Below are 17307 nucleotides of genomic sequence, written 5' to 3'. Positions count from 1 at the left end.
TCCCACGTGCTTAATCAAGAGAGGTGGGAACAGCAACCATTAGTAGAATACAACAATAAAGTATAATCTCCAACCTCAAGGACAGTAATGAAATGATTATCAAGTAACTTGATCAAACTGGCAAAAATAAAACTAAGAAACAATATAAGAAGTAATAAACAGTAAATAGAAGGAATATAATCAAGTATGTCTGTCATAATACTAAATTCTCTCACTGGCAGACAGAGACCATCGGAGTGGTTAAAACAGCTGTGTGTTTATAAAAAAAAAATTACTGAAAGCACAGTTGAAAATAAAGCAGTGGCAAAGAAATGCAGCAAATGCAAGGAAAAAAAAGGAGTAAAAATATTAGTAAGACATGAAATTTAAGTTTAAACTCACTAATCAAGATAAAGAGAACTTTATGTTACAATAAAAAGGCACAATTCCCGATGAAGCAATAAGTCATTAAATGCGCATATACCAAACTAGACAGCAGCAGACTAAGGCAACAACCAGCAGAAGTGCAAAAAGTTAAAAATATAAATACAGTAACATAATGAGATTTTGAAATACCTCTTTCAGAATTGTACAGTTAGGAAAATAATAATATAGCAGACATTTCTTGACTAAAAAAAATTATTTTCTTATGTCCACAGAACACTTATAAACATTGATCCAGATCTTGGTCACAGAGAAAAACTTAAAATTTAAGAAATAGAGGTTTTATAGGTGACATAAAAGATTAGAAATAATAAAATGTAGCTATCTTTGAACTCAGCTTTTTCATAGTCAAAATACTCTCAGAAGTTCAACATATATAAAAGCATATCGCTGTAGCAGTTCATAAATATAATGGCAACAGAAAGAAAAAGATAGAAAAAAAGAGAAATTAAAAGAAAGGAAAAGAAAGCTAGCAACCATCAATCAGTCGATTATTATACAAAGTACCTTGTTATTAATAAGAATGCAAACATTTTCCTTACCTTAATTTCAGCGAGAGAGGCCATTGCCCATGCAATGGTAGACCTCAGGCCTGCTGTCTTGATGTAAGCTCTGCTAGCTAAAGGAACCCTACAAAGAAAAGTAACAAAGTAACACCCAGTATTACTGGATAGTCTAAAGAAGATCATGATATAAATAAAAATGATTCACCTGTCCATATCAACATATTCATCTAAGAATCCCCTCAATTACAGAATAGTTTAGCCTTATTAAAAAATACCTTCTCTAATTGGCACCTTGTCTAACCAGCCAGTGTGACACTTCAGAGAGGTAAATTTGTGGGGTGCCTGGGTGGCTCAGTCAGTTAAGCATCTGCCTTCCACTCAGGTCATGGTCTGAGAACCCTGGGATAGAGCACTGTGTCACTGGACTCGTTGCTCAGCAGGGAACCTCTTTCTCCCTCTCCCTCTACCCCTCCACTGGCTTATATGCGCTCTCTCAAATAAATAAATAAAATCTTAAAAAAAAAAAAAAGGTAAACTTGTTAGACAACTGAAATTTAAACTCTTAAGAAGTGTTTGACTTATACAAATCTAAACACATAGGGAAATCTCTCTCAAATGTTAATATATTTTTCTGCTTTCTGATATGGAATACACGGGAACTTTTCTTGCTGATCTGGAGTCAAGAGGAACATATTGTTCTCTGATACAGATGTAGTATGGGAAGTAGGGCTGAATGGATGCTAACCCTTGAAATCTGTTTTCTAGAAAAAGATTGCTTTTGTAAATTTGCTCTTTGCTCATTTGCGTCTTTCTAAAAGATGAAATGAAGCATGACATTGCATTGTCTAAAATAATTTATGGAATGAAGAGCTGAAGTAGACATCTCTCAAATGAGTTCACTGGCCTCCATTATGTATTACTTCATACTTCATCCTCTACCTCATCACTGCTACCATCAGTGTTTCCAGATTTGATGGAAGTTTTCAAAATATTATTTCTATCTTTCTAATGCTATGAACAAGCAAGCTTGAGAAAAGCTATTACAATCACCCTAACCATTCCTTTTTTTACGTTCTGGCTTATAGATGTCTAGATGTGAGCTCAGAGCAAATGGGGTATTCCTATTGAATTTTTATAATCTTTAAAAATATTCCATTCTTAGAATCTAGAAAAAGGATATCTAAATCACATTATAGTATGTAAACAAGGATGTACATATAAAATGTTTTGAAGATACCAACAATATTTAAATGCTTCCAAGGAGCTAGAAATCACTATTTTCATCCAGCTAGCTCTTTCTTCCCAAAGCATCTAGAAAAGTACCTGTTACATGATGTGTCCAACAAATATTTTGGAATAAGGAAATGAGTCATTTGCATTTGTTATCATATAGTACCCTGCAAGATTAGAGAAATACCTGAAGTAGATTTTAAATACTGGAAATACTCTCCCACAATAAAAGAATAATGACTATAGAATGTTCAAATGTGAATTTTAAGAACTATGTTTCTATTTTAATAAAAACTCCAGATGCCAACAGACTAAGGGCATGTGAAAATCATTTAATAATAGAAATAATTAGATATAATTTTCAGGATGAATCATGTAATCAGTGAATGATTATAATCAAATCTTTTATAGCTCTAACTGGCCAGATTAAATCATATGCATTAAGCACCAAGAAAACACTTCACTGGCTCAAGTAAAGAACCCAAATGCTTTGCTTTTAGCCCCCTCTGGTATACTGACATTTCATATGATAAATAAGAGGATAAATTCTTACTTTTACAAACTCTACGGGACAAATCTGAAGCTTAGAGAATAAGATCTACCTGAACACAGGGATTCCCACCACAGAGTAAACATCATTTAGATGTATGAAGATCTGAAAGAACAAATAGATGTTAGAACAGAACAGGAAATGCATTACAAAATGCACTGACAATTTGAAAACTTCCATTTTGAAACTATGTTTTATTTTTAAATTTTATTTTTCTAATAATCTATATTTTAATAAAAAAAATCTAAGGCCCTATTTGTCATATATGGAAAGATGTTCCATAATAATTTTTCTTGAGCAGAGAAAAAGTAAATTTTTAGTACATTCCACTGAAAGAGTCTGAGGATAACTCAGAATACAGGGAATATGGAGAATCATGTTCTGAAGAGATCTTGAGTTTTTTCTTCCCAGAGATTCTGAATTATCATCACTGGATCAGACTTTTCAGCACTGTGGGTTAGAAAAGACTTCCTAAAACCAATCTTAATTCCAACTTCAAACAAGACTTGAGGTCACACAGGACCATCACAGGCTACACATATTTCCAGGGAAACAAAATTTTCTTCAGGCCAAAGATATCATAGCAAGGGTGACCTTTTCTCTATTTTCTGTAGGTGAGCTGCTTCTTCTGTACTGTCCTTCTCCTGTTAGGCCATTAAGAGGATTTAAATGTCTCAAGTTATAATTAGTAGCTCAATTAAATTTTAAAAGTTAGAATTTTACTTTAGTAGTCTGATGAGTTCATGGAATATTCCGACTCAATGTTTGACCTCAAGAGCATTTGATCTCTGATACTTTGACTCCAAGGTTATTTTTACTATATAGTTTAATCAGAATTACTTTAACATTGACAAATTTTTATTTAAAAAGAATGATCTGGGATGGACTCCACTTTGTAAATTTAAATCCTTGATCATCAAAGCAAAGCTTTCCAATTTTTTGCATTATTCATTTTAGCAAAAGTATTTATCAGGATTCTTTTCTAATTAAAATCGATACTCAGAAAATACACTGATATTTTTACACTCAAATGTTACTGAGACTAGCTTCTCCCACTATAAAATTTTTTCTCTTAATTTTGCAGAACAAAATTTTTTAAGGTTTGAGTCTTCTGTTATTTTTGGTCACAAACTTTACTGTACAATTTTACTGTTGTCAATTATGCTAATAGCTATTATTAATTACATGAAATGGCTGATAGGAATTAAATGAGCTATATTTATTTAGGACCTAAACTATGAGAAAACTAATTCTGAGGCAGTGATATGGGGCCAAGTAGAAATGGGGAGATGGGAACCAGCAGAGCACAAGACAAGAGAAATGGAAAGGGGAGACAGAAGGAGGACACTCTCATGTCAAAACATTCTTGGAGTCAAAATATTTTCATGACAGTAATGAACATACATCAAACATTATTTTGGAAAAGTGAAAATATCAAATGGAAAACACTGAAAAATAAAACAACATAAAATTCTGATATGGCTAGCTATTATTCCATTTAAAGGTATGGAAGAATAAATTTATGAGTCAATGAATCATGAAAATGACTAAACTACCTGTCAAATTTATCAGATGGTTTTCAAAAAGGTGAAAAAAATATTTTTAAGACTTATTTATTTGAGAGAGAGAAAGAACCATGAGGGTGGGGGGAGGGCCAGAGGGAAAGGCTCTCAAGCACATTCCTGCTGAGCACAGAGGACCCTGAGATCATGACTTGAGCAGAAATCGAGTCAGACTCTTAACCGACTGAGCCATCTAGGCACTCTGTGAAGAGTATTTTTAATACTAGCTTTGGTTTCCCCATATAAGTGTTTACTTTGTTCCAATGAAAAATCTCATGTAACCTCATTGTTAACTTTGAAAATAGAGAAAAAAAAAGAAAAACATAATCCCAGAATCCTAACAAAGCCACTATTAACATACTACTGAATTTCCCAGAATCCTAACAAAGCCACTATTACATACTATTGAATTTTGTGTGGACCTTTTTGTTTTCTATTCATTTGCTTATTTTTTTTATCATTAGCCAGAATTTTTTATTTTAGAGACATTTTCAACAGTGAAAAATACTGGCAAAACTATCTGTACTTTTCTACTGCTAAAGAGAAAACTGACTGCTAGATTCATGTAGACAAGCCTTTTAAAAAAAGTCTGAAGCAAAAGTGAAAAGTACAATACAGATAGTTGACATTGTCTTTAAACAATTAGGTTATAGGCATATAAAATAAAACATTCAGTACCTCTAAATTTGGATTCCTCAAATCTGCTTTCCATCCAAACTGTTTCATAACAGCAATTCCAATTACTCTTCCTACCTCCTGAAAAAGCAGAAAGTTATAGAAAAGAATACTAAAAATGAAAATTTTACATTTAAATGTAAGCAAAAACTAAGAGAGCATGTAGGAAAATCAAGTCAGACTATCTGGGAGTAATTTAGGGTTACAATATTAAAATATGACACGTGTTTTCTGTTCAAGGCAATAGTAGGAAATAGATGTGAGATGAAAGATGGGTTATTTGAGCTACTATAATCTGCTATATTTAGAAACTACCAGAATGATAGTGTTAGACTCCATCTTTAGGGTCTGACTTTGAGGCTGGCCAAACAAGGACCAAGACCTGTGCTCTTATATTAACGAACTTTGCTAGGGCCAAGTGCTAAAGTGTTTTGAAGGAAACTGTGGTGTTTGCTTTCCCTTAGATGGCTGAGATTTTGAGTGCATTTGTGTATTTGCGTCTGGGTCCTTGACAATCATACATACAAGGTATAATGTAGAGCAACCATCTAATAAAACCAATATAATAAACACAGAGCTGAAGAGAAACCCGAGGATAATAATTGTAGGATTTCCCAATGTAAAGAGTACCTATGAGTTTAAGGAAACTTTGAGGGAGAAAGTAAAAAAAGGAGGAGGCCATTACATGGAATGGCATACCACTACTCTTAAGCATCTGAGGTAAAGTTAAAAAGGAAAATGCATTTTTAAAGAGATTTAATTATATGAAATTAGGCCTAGTTATCTGCCAAGGCCAAGTTATCTATCTATTCTGTGAAAGACTGTCCTCTCATTTTAAATCTAAAGAGTGGTTAATTCTTTTAGAAAATGGAACTTCATCCTGGGAGCTAAGTGTACCTGTGCAGTAAAGGTCTTTGCAATAGCTCCACTGCAGCGACAAGAAACTCTGAAAGTCAAGTCCTTCTGGTTTTGGGTATCACCTGCTTTTACCACATCATTCTGAAATGCTTCTTGAGATTTTTCTCTTTTAGTGAGAAAATCTTGCTCCGGTGTTTCTTCTTCTATTTCCTTTTCCAGCTGGCATTCCCTACTCTCTTGTAGCTCTTGCATTTGTTCTGTTTTTAATTTCTTAGGATTGATGATGTCATTTTCTTCTACTTTTCTTTTCAGTGGGTTAGCATCTCTTTGAGAAAGTTTACCTTTTTTTGTATCAAGTTCAAGAAGATTTTTCCAAATTGAAATGGCATTCAACCAACTTTCTGGATCATCGTTTACAAGGTTTTGCATTTCATTAAATATTTTTCCTAAATAAATAAGATCTTAGTTTATCCTATATTGAAGCTTTAAAGACAGTCTATTATATTAATCACCCTTAAATTCCATTACCTCTATTTCTTTAAAATAAGTTTTACTAAATTGCTACCTGAATAGTGAGTTTACCTTCACCTGGATTTATAGAACTTAACATAAGGCTATTATGCAAAATAAAGCTCATTCTTATATTCCATACTTAACATCAACACTATTTTAAAATTCCTATAGAGTTATCATATATTTTAGCAAGATCATTTGTCCTATGATAACATATATCTATACCTTCAATATATGCATAGAGCTAGAGTATTGATTTTTGAAATAATGCTGATTTTGCTTATAAAAACTAAGTAAAAAAACAGAATAAGTTGCAAAACAGAGCTCAGAAACAGACCAAATGAATACTGAAACTATCTTAGACCATATAGCATGCATCCTAAAATGAGTTTTCAAAAAGTAAGATTTTAGATACACAAACCATTCATAACTGAGAGACTGCCAGCATGCTCAATATAGTATAATATATACATTTTTAGGATTTTATTTACTTATTTATGAGACACACACAGAGAAAGGCAGAGACATAGGCAAAAGGAGAAGTGGGATCCTTGTGGGGAGCCCGATGTGGGACTTGATCCCAGTACCCTGGGATCATGATCTGAGCCAAAGGCAGACACTCAACCACTGACCCACCCAGGTACCCCTGGTATAATCTTTTTTTGATGAACAAAGTTTATCAAGTTGACCCAAGAGTAATTACTATATCCTCTAAAGATGAGAATGTGTGGAATATTGGGATTAAATTATACTGACCCCATGGTATATCTCCTTAGGATCTGTTTGCTTTATAACAAGTTTTCTGACCTGTTTTGATTTCTTGCCATTTGTATCTTTATTGACACATTTTTAGTACAGACCAAAATACAACATGATCTCTTGTGCACAATCAATAATTAAAACTAAGTTTAAGGCCATGTCTAGACTAGCAGTATCTGACCCTTTTTTGGTGCTTCCATTAAGATCCTTAACTTATTTTAGTAGCATAGTTATAAAATTAGAGAGTGGAGAGGGAATCTCTTAAGCTCCCTTTAACTGTAATGCTTTATAAATGGGTATAAATTTATTCAAAACCTTAAATTTAAGGTCCCTTAAGCAAGAAATTGTATTACATAGTATTTTTTCCAATTATATATAACTCACTGGTTAAAATGTATAAAGTATAAATGTATAAAGTGATAGTTTTGATCAACTTATTAAAACCATGCATTCTGGGTTATTACATGTTCCTTAGTCTAAATAAATGCAATGACCCTATGTATAACTAGAGAAGGTGTCTGGACATCGAAGATTTGTGATTTAGGATACTAACGCTTAGAAAATAGGTAGCAGGTTGCAAAGAGACACAATTAGGTGATAATATGATTAACATGGTGATAATATTCAGGAAATACAGAAAATACATAATTAATGATCCCACAGGTATGAATGAATCTTCAAAATGTGCAACGTACAAATTAATTATCAAGCAGAAGACTGTAATATACAGAATATCATGGGGGTAAAGACAACAGGTATATACCGTACCTTTATTTACAGAAGGAACATTGAGTGGAAACTGCTTTTTAATGAGCAAAAATAATCTTTCTGCAGATTTTAATTTTTTCAGCATATTTAAGTCAGAACAGGTGGTGAAGAAAACTTTTCCTGAAATATATTCAACCTAAAGACAGAAAAGATTAGTCCTGTGTCAGAGAAAGAATCATTTCCTTTTTCCTCTCTTAATGGATTAAAACACAGTGTCTACATTGACAATAAAAACCACCATTTCTTAAATATGTACTATTTGTCAGACACTGTACTAGGCACTCTGGATACATTTTCCCTCTTATCCTTTTAACAACCTTCTAAGATAGATTTTTATCACCCCCATTTCTCAGATTATGAAACTGAGGCTTAGACAGTGACTAAGATCATAATCTATATCAAGGTACCTTGTGTAAAGTGTGCATGTGTGTGTGCCTGCACAGGCACAGACAAACCAGGTGACTAGCCCAAGGTTAACATCATCAGTAGGCATTTATTAAACACTTACCTCATGGTCTACCGGGAAGCATCCAGCATATATTATATATTCTAAAGTTGAATGATAATTTATATACACACACACACACACACACACACACACACAGGCATACAAATTGAAATGTAAAATTAATAATAACTTGAATTTTAAAAATTTAATATAATAAATGCACTGATAAACTGCAGGTACAAGGTATAATAAGTAGCACTGAATATGGAACCGTCATTAGTAAAAGTCTCAGGAAAGAACTCTGGAGGATTTGGGAAGACAGATTCTAACATTCTAACAGAAGAACAAGGGCAAGACGCAGAGGTGGGAGTGACAGCCTGGCTGAAGTAAACTGTAAGTCAGCATGGCAAAATTTGCTATGTTATGCGGATTGATAGTATCAGGTGGATGCATAGCATAGCTCAGGCCAGTCTGATACATGGTCATGGAAATTTGAGTACCCCAGATGGTAATGGTCAACCATTATAGACTTTTGATGAAAGCTGTGACAGCACTGAATTAACTAGCAGAAAAAATTACTTTAGAAGAGGCATAAAGTACTGAGTGTAGATTGTGATGTTGGAGGAAAAAGTAGATCACTGAGGTAGAAATAATGAGATACTTGGCTGTGGAACTAGAAAAGGGATAACAGCAAGAAACATGCATCACACTCGAAAGAGGTTTTGGAGACAGGATGGGTATACGGTAAAAGCCAGAGAGGAAAGGAAAATAAAAAATAAGACTCACTGAGTTTGTAGTGAGACTAGACTATAGTGAGTCTAGTGAGGTATGGCAAATGGTGCTCAATACCAAGGGAGTCCTAAAACTTTTGGGTTCAACCCAACCCTCTCAAGCTCAGGATGGATGTGGATTATCTTAAAATTTTCCTTTTAGTGGTGGCCATGGGCTAATATGGTTCTACTAATATGGTTATCTACTAGAACTGAGGTAACGGGGAACTTGGTGTATCCCATGTGTTTAGGCAGTTCCCATCCAACAGCAACTTGAATTCCAAGTATTTTTGTACTTTTGATCTGATATGGTCTAATCAAGCTTTTGGGATGGTAATTTCTGGGATTACCATTCTAGCTTGATTAAGAAGAATCTCTGCAGAGGAAGCCCTAAACTGACATCAACTAAAATCCAAATACTTCATTATAAGATTAACAAGTTTTAGGGATCTAATGTGCAGTATGGTGAAAGTTGCTAACAGATCTTAAATGTTCTCACCCCCAAAAAGTGATAGTAAATGTGTGACTGGATGGAGGTGTCAGCTAATGCTATGGTGGTAATCATTTACAATATATAAATGTATCAAATCAACATGTTGCACACCTTTAACTTACACAATGGTATATGTCAATTATATTTCAATAAAGCCAGAAAAACAAATAAAAATAAAACCCAAATATCTTAGGTACCAGCAATGCAGCTGGCCAAAGATAGATGGAGAAAGCAGGGAATGAGAAGAATGTTTAGGAATCAACATTTAAGGGGATAAGGAAATAAAATAAGAACTTCTAGGTTCTAGAATTTACTTCTTTCTCATTGCAAAGGTGACATTTTCCCACAAAAAAACCAAAACTAAATATATATGTTAAAATGCTTAGAACTTGAAGGCAGCCCGGGTGGCTCAGCGGTTTAGCGCTGCCTTCAGTCCAGGGTGTGATCCTGGAGACCGGAGTCCCACATCGGACTCCTGGCATGGAGCCTGCTTCTCCCTCTGCCTGTGTCTCTGCCTCTCTCTCTCTCTCTCTCTCTCTCTCTCTCTCCTCTCTCTGTGTTTCTCATGAATAAATAAAATCTTTTAAAAAAATAAATTGCTTAGAAATTGAAAATAAAATAAACTTGAAAATAAAGTTTTAAAAAGTAACTTTAAAAAGTTTAAATTTGGGGCAGCCCCAGTGGCTCAGCGGTTTAGCGTCACCTGCAGTCCAGGGTGTGATCCTGGAGACCCAGGATCGAATCCCACGTCAGGCTCCCTGCATGGAGCCTGCTTCTCCCTCTGCCTGGGTCTCTGCCTCTCTCCGTGTCTCTATAAATAAATAAAAATTTTAAAAAAAGTTTATATTTTATGTTACCTGACATAAAAATATAGCTGATATTAAAACCCCCATAAAACAAGTTAACAGACATGAAATACTTTGCCAAGATTATGGGGGAACTGAAGTAAATATTTTACAGAAAAGTGTATGGTTTTAAGATTCAAGTCCTATAAACAAACTTATGCAAACATCTAGACCAGTGATTTTAACCTAGTCAGTGATCTAGATATTAATTTATAGTTATTTAACTGTAAAATGATCTTATCTTTTCTTACTTATTTGAATATGAAGGGAAACATTTTATCTTGATCTTCCTCTAAAAACATCATTTGGGGGAGGTGGGAAGAACAACACAACAAAAAGAAATGATTGAAAATCAAGTTAATTAAAAGGAACTAAAAGATTTACTATATTTGGAGAATCAAACCATAAGAATGTTTTGAGGCATTAAAATGCTAAATACATTTTCAAAACCAACACCAACATTATTCTCTTTATTTAAAAATCAAGATAAGGCCTGCATTCCTTTTACAAGTAATAAGCATGTGATTAGAAGTAGTTTACTAAATTACAAAACAGTCACTACGAGAATCAAATAATCATATACACAAAAGGACGATAATGGTTTACCTTTGGTGAAGATAAAGTATTTTATCTTAAAGCAATAGGGAGAATGAATTTTGGTGCTTATGAGTTCAAAAACTGCTGAAGCTGGTGTTAACTTTTTTCTTTGTTTATTGCTTTGTTTATCTGATCATATTCAATTATAATACTTAGGGGAGAAATGTGGCATTTTAGGATATTTCATCCTAATATTTGTTACTTGAAAATTTATTTATATATACAATCTGTTTTTTCCATTTTGGAATTAAATCATAACCAAGTGTCTAAAATCAGCTGCTTTCATGTCTAACACTTTTGAAGATGAAATAACAGTCTTATTAAAGTAAAAACAGTTCTGTTATCAGCTAGTATAGCTAAGGAGTTACCATTTTTGCCCTTCTTTTAAAATTCAAGCATTCCAGTCTAACACAAAAATGGAAAACTTCAAGTCTAGGCAAAAACATGTAGAAAAATAGAGAGATATCAAAGTTATCCTAATTCTACAGATGTAATTTAGTTTTAGAATTAATTTTAAATTGCTAGGTGAAGAGTTGAGGTGGCACATGAGCTTTTTTGATTCATTTCAGAAGAATTAAAAAATATATTTTACTTAATTAAAAAAATTCAATCTACAAGAAAAGTTGAGACTCTTAAAAAATCAATCTTATACAATTATATCATTAAAAAAATAACTATGAAGTAACCTGATTATCTGGTTAGATTCTACCCCACCACCGTCTATGACCAAGACCCCACTAAAAAATTAAAAATCAGTTGTCTTCTTAAGGTTCAGGACCCAAGTTAAAAAGTCTTTGCTATGTGGGTTTATAAAAACCAATTAATCCACTGACAGGGCCTTTTTGGCTAGCTGGCATTAGGTATACCTTTATTATATTGAGTGTTATCTTAAAAACATTCTTGCTATTATTGTTATAGTAAATAACAGTATTAAATACACTAAACACCATTATAAAATAAAGCTTGATTTTTCCCCATATATTTCTTTAAGATAGTCCAGGTAAAATAAATATATAGTATGTATGTATATAAAATATATTATACATATAAAAATGTATAATTATACAATATAGATTAAACATTTAAACATATCCAGGAACCTATAAAGAAGTTGGCTCCACCACCAGGAGGAAAAATAAATCTAACCTGAATCTGAACAAACTCTAGATACAACTTACAAGATTCCAATTTACAGGAAATAGAGAGGACAGAGAAACATGCTAAACTACCACATGGAGATATAATTGGCATTACCTAGGACCAGTGGAAACTTCAATGGTGCTATCCAACAACATTTGGTGATGATTACAATGTTCTATAACCTGTGTTCTCCAACGCAGTCACCACTAGCACATGTGGCTTCTGAACACTTGAAATGTGACTAAGAAAGTGAATTTTTAATTTTAATTAATTAAAATAGCCACCACCTCCTATTGGATAGCACAGCTCTAGACTAGAAAGGGGCCAGAAAATGATGCCTGGTGAGATAAGAATGGTCTTTACATTTTTAAAGGGATATAAAAAGAAACAACAACAACAAATAATATGTAACAGAAACCACAAAGTGATCCACATATGTGATCTACAAAGCATAAAATATTTATTATCTGGACCTTTAAAGAAAAAGTTTGCCGACCCTTGCTCTATCTAGACTATAAACAACCCTGCTTCTTTAACAATAATAAATTGCTGGGGGAAAAAAGAGAGGTGTAGGGAAAAATCTATAGATTAAAAGGACTTAAAATATTTTTTTTTAAAAATAAAAGAGACTTAAAAGATTATCAGTCAATCATTATGTGTGGCCCTTACTGGACTCCTCATTCAAATACACAAACTTAAAAATGGCGTTTTGAGACAAGTTGAAATTTGAACAGTGATTTGATAAGAAATTATTTTTAGACATGATGATACTATGGTTTATATTGTAAAAAGAGCCATTATATGTATTATCTCTTCTATATTATACCATATATAAGTCCTCTTCTTTTAGATATACAGTAGTCCCGTTATCCGTGGTATCATTTCCTGTCAATAGTGTAAGGTCAATAGCATAAGGCCATGTCATAATGCCTACAATCATAGTCCTGAAGCTCCACCCCTTTTTTTTTTTTAAAAGATTTTATTTATTTACTCGTGAGAGACACAGAGAGAGAGATGCAGAGACACAGGCAGAGGGAGAAGCAGGCTCTCTGTGGGGAGCTCAAAGCGAAACTCAGTCTAGAACCTGGGATCACGCCCTGAGCCAAAGGCAGGCAGGCACTCAACCACTGAGTCATCCAGGCGCCCCTACCACCTTCCTTCTGAAGTACCATCAGAGTCAGTCAATAGTAGCCTAAGGTCACGCACTTCACTTCATCTCATCACTTTGTCATCTAACATCATCATAAGAAGGGTGAGTATGGTACAATAAGATAATTTGAGAGAGAGGGCAGGAGAGTGAGCAAGAGACCACATTCACATTTTTTATTACAGTATATTTATAATTGTCCTATTTTATTATTAATTGCTTACTGTGCCTAATTAACAAATTAAATTTTATTATGAGTACATATATTTAGTAGAAGACAGTATATATAGAATTGGTACTACCCATGTTCTCAGGCATCCACTACGGGTCCTGGAACGTGTCTCCCAAGGATAAGGGTGACTTATTATATAGGCAAACATTTACAGATGAAGTGATATTTTGAGTTTACTTCAAAATAACATGGAGGAGTATTAATGGATCAGAATTCACTACGGGATTGTGCTTGCAGCCAGTCGATGAGTACATAAGATTCACACTATTCTATTTTTGTTTGAAATTCTCCATGATGAAAAGCTATACAGAATGCACAGGATGTTTTCTATTGCAAGCTGCATGTTTGAGGAAGCACCTAAATCAGTGACCTGAGGGGAGAAGAGTTTGCAGGAAAATGCAAATGACTGGGCTTGTGTACATTCCTACTGAAAGAGAAGTTTTTGGGGGTGGCCACTGGGCCATGCATTTTCAAAAAGCACCCTACATGACTCTTAGGTTCACTAAAACTGGAGAAACACTGATTAGAAAGGTGTGATTAATTTGTAAAAGTAAACAATCACTTCTAAAATAATTTGTTTTGTAAATTCAGATTTTACAATATTAACTTTCTTGCAGCAAACCAGTTTCTAACAGTCTCGTTACTGCGTGAATGATTTTAAGAATTCCTGTGTAACTCACTCATTGGCAATATTTACTGATCACCTATTAATTGCAAGACATTGTGTTATACATGCTATGGATCTTTACCTCAAGGATTGCTTTAATCCTTTAAAGTAGGTATTATCATCTCCATTTTATATCCAAGGAAAGTAAGACTCAGAAATTTGAGTATGTAGCCCAAATTTAAAAGAAGATTAAGATTTGAACATGTCTTTGGCCTCTAAAGTCTTCATACACTCTTTTCCATGCTGTTACAAAAATGACCTACATGCTTTGGGGCAGTTCCCCACTATAATTTAATGCAGTAGTAAAGCACATGGCTTCAAAGCAAGAAAGATTCAGATACAAGTCCCAGCTCCACCCGGTAGCATCAGTTTTCTCTTTACTTCTTTGTAAAATGGAGGGAAAAATGACCTATCACATAGGATTCTTTTGAGGATTAAGTCGTACCCAATGTACATAAAAGCATCTGACACACTTTAAGTGCTTTATGGTAGATGCTATCATTATTCTTTCAAAATTGCCTTAACTTTGAGAGTTTATATTAGTGAAACTGAGATGGAATTTCAGAGGTTATTTGTTCAGATCCCAGTTCCAAGTATATCCTTAAAACATACACAATCAAAATATGGAAATTCCAAAATCTCTTGACATTTAATTCCTCCCATTGCCAATAAGTCTATCCCTCTAATTAATTGAAATTGGTTTTTTTTTTTTTTTTTTTTTTGGCTGTGATGAGCCCCCTACTCACCCACTGTGCACTCTGTATCTCCTTTTGTCTTTAGAGAGGATGGGGAACAAGCAGAGAGGATAATTTTTCTAATTAGACATACTCCAATTGGGGTAAGCCTTCCATTTTTCATACTAAGAACTCTAAGTTAACATTAAAAAAAAAATCAGTGCAGCATGATGTAATGGTTGCACAGGAGTCAAGGAACTGGACCCAGGTACCTGGCCTGTCTGGGTTGGACATGATTATATACTTATACCTAAGCTCATGGACAGCTTGGGTTTGAATCCCAGGTCTGCCACTTTACATGACTTGAATAATTTATTGGATTTACCTGTGCTTCATTCTCCTTTTCTGTTAAATGTAGAGCCTACCTCATATGGTTGTTGTGAAAACTAAGCAGGTGAATACAGAGTAAGGACCTAAGAACGTGGGCCTCACACACAGTAAATGCTTCATGGATGTCAGCAGATCTTATACTGTTGCTTTTTTTAGATTATCTACATGCAACACTCTATTAAATTCTGGGACCCAAACCACAAATGGATGGTAATCTAAGACAGATGCCATTTTTTTTCATGACCCCCTCCCTGTATCATCCACGCCCCCAACACCCTCACCGCAGAAAATCCTTTTGTGGCTTCCAGCTCTGCAGGGCCTGCTAGAGTGGCACGGTCAATTTCATTCAGTAAGTTTTCCTTTTCCTAAAACACCCATCATTCACACGGTCATAGAGAGCCCATCAAGTTACTGGAGTCTGTTTCTACGACATCTGTTCCCTCCGCTTTCATGAACCAGCTCAGCATGTTCTAGAACGGAAACTCACGTGGAAAAAACCTTGTTCATTTCATTGAAATGAACAGAAAATACCAGCAACTGTCAACTTCCTCCAGCAGTTGGACTATGAGGCCTCCGAGACGGTATCGCTTTTGCAGCTACTGTGAATCGGTGTTTTATTTTATTTCTTTAAAGATTGTATTTATCTATTCATGAGAGAGACAGAGAGAGGCAGAGACACAGGCAGAGGGAGAAGCAGGCTCCACGCAGGGAGCCTGACGTGGGACTCGATCCCGGGTCTCCAGGGTCACGCCCTGGGCCGAAGGCAGGTGCTAAACCGCTGAGCCCCCCCGGGCTGCCCTGAACCGGTGTTCTGGGTGTACTTGACGTACCCTGTGTCATACAATCCTTCCAACAACCCTGTGAAGGCAACCCAGCCACGGTCAGGAACCTTGACAGGGTCAAGTGACTGAGCCTGAGGATGGCATTTGTATTTAAAGGGTGGAGGAAGGCTTCGGACTCCGACGGATCTAATTCCAACCACAGGCACTGTCCTGTACCCGCCTTTAAAGCATCCGAGGAAATAACTTGCCCCAACCCCGCCCCCCCCTTCTAGTAAAACGACAGGCGTGAGAGACGCGCGGTAACAGACGTGGAGGGGACAACGACTGGCGGTTCTCTCCAGCAGGCATTAAAGGATGTGTCAGGACTCCGAGGCCCGGGGCTGTCGCCTCTGCGGGTCCGCGGTTTGCGAGCTGGGGCCTCGCGTCGCTTTCCAGGGTCTACACGGGCCTCGGCGCGGAGGGAGCCCGGGCGGCTGCAGGGCGGCCCTCCTTCCAGCCGGGGCGCGCAGCCAGGCCGACTCACCTGCGTGGCCGCCAGCCGCGCTCGCACCTCCCGCATCAGGAAGGGCTCCAGGCCGCGGCCTGCGGTGCAGAAGAACCGGGCGCCCGCTGCAGGCCGGGGGCCGGCATGTGCCGGCGTCGCCGCCATGTCTGCCTGCGCGCGGCCCCGCCCCTCGGGGGGTCACGTGCCCGTGGGGGTCACGTGACCTGGCGCGCGGCGCGCCCCCGTGTCCCCCGCCGTGGGGGCGGGCGGGGAGTGCGTGGGGGGGTCTAGTGGAGCGCCCGGCGAGCGCGCTGGGAGGCTACGGCGTGGGGGGGCCTGAGGGGGGCGTCGGGGGCCGGTCCCCTGGGAGCGGGGGCTGTGGGTCTCCTGTGTTAACTGCTCGAAACTTGCCTGATTAGGCATCTGAACTACTTAGACTCGCAGGTGGATGGGATACAATTGGGATCCGTTATCGGATCTATAAAAACGACTGGTGTCATCTAACCCATCTGCCTTATTTTTGAAATTGAGGAAGTTGACCCCTAGGCAGGCCGAGGCACAGTTAGTGGCACAGCTGAGGCTCGTCTTGATACCCAGGATAATGAGCTCGCTTCCATTTCTCCCAACTTTCCCCTCTCCCCTTCTCCATCCTGTCCCACTACTCTCCTCAAACGAGGAGCCCTCTTCCGTCTTCACCAGGAATTGGGCCAGAGCTGGGAATCCTCGGGATCAAGAGCAGAAATCGCCACTCTGCAACGGAACGTTTTTATGTTCATAAAGCAGGTCACATTCCT

The 17307-nt window shown here is 36.6% G+C and overlaps 1 protein-coding gene across 9 annotated transcripts in view; it reads right to left on the bottom strand.

Annotated features, from left to right (window-relative positions):
* Positions 1–16730, bottom strand: part of THUMPD2 (THUMP domain 2 tRNA and snRNA guanosine methyltransferase) — a 37151-nt gene extending 20421 nt beyond the window's left edge. For 7 of the 9 annotated variants that reach the window (XR_012004489.1, XR_012004488.1, XR_012004487.1 and 4 more), the window contains exons 1-7: positions 16553–16704; positions 10259–10366; positions 7845–7980; positions 5844–6250; positions 4950–5027; positions 2762–2814; positions 966–1053 (exon numbers count right to left, since the gene is read on the bottom strand). Coding sequence is in view for 6 of the 9 variants with exons in the window: in XM_072770423.1 (XP_072626524.1) it covers positions 966–1053; positions 2762–2814; positions 4950–5027; positions 5844–6250; positions 7845–7980; positions 10259–10366; positions 16553–16678 (996 nt within the window). In the remaining 3 variants the exon portion in view is untranslated. Of the gene's footprint in view, positions 1–965; positions 1054–2761; positions 2815–4949; positions 5028–5843; positions 6251–7844; positions 7981–10258; positions 10367–16552 lie in introns of those variants that run through there. The other 2 variants (XM_072770424.1, XM_072770428.1) reach the window with 2 other exon arrangements.
* Between the last annotated feature and the right edge of the window lie 577 nt (positions 16731–17307).

This window comes from Canis lupus, chromosome 12, assembly GCF_048164855.1.
Source record: "Canis lupus baileyi chromosome 12, mCanLup2.hap1, whole genome shotgun sequence".
Lineage (NCBI taxonomy): Eukaryota > Metazoa > Chordata > Mammalia > Carnivora > Canidae > Canis > Canis lupus.
This window is presented reverse-complemented; position numbering and strand designations above follow the sequence as displayed.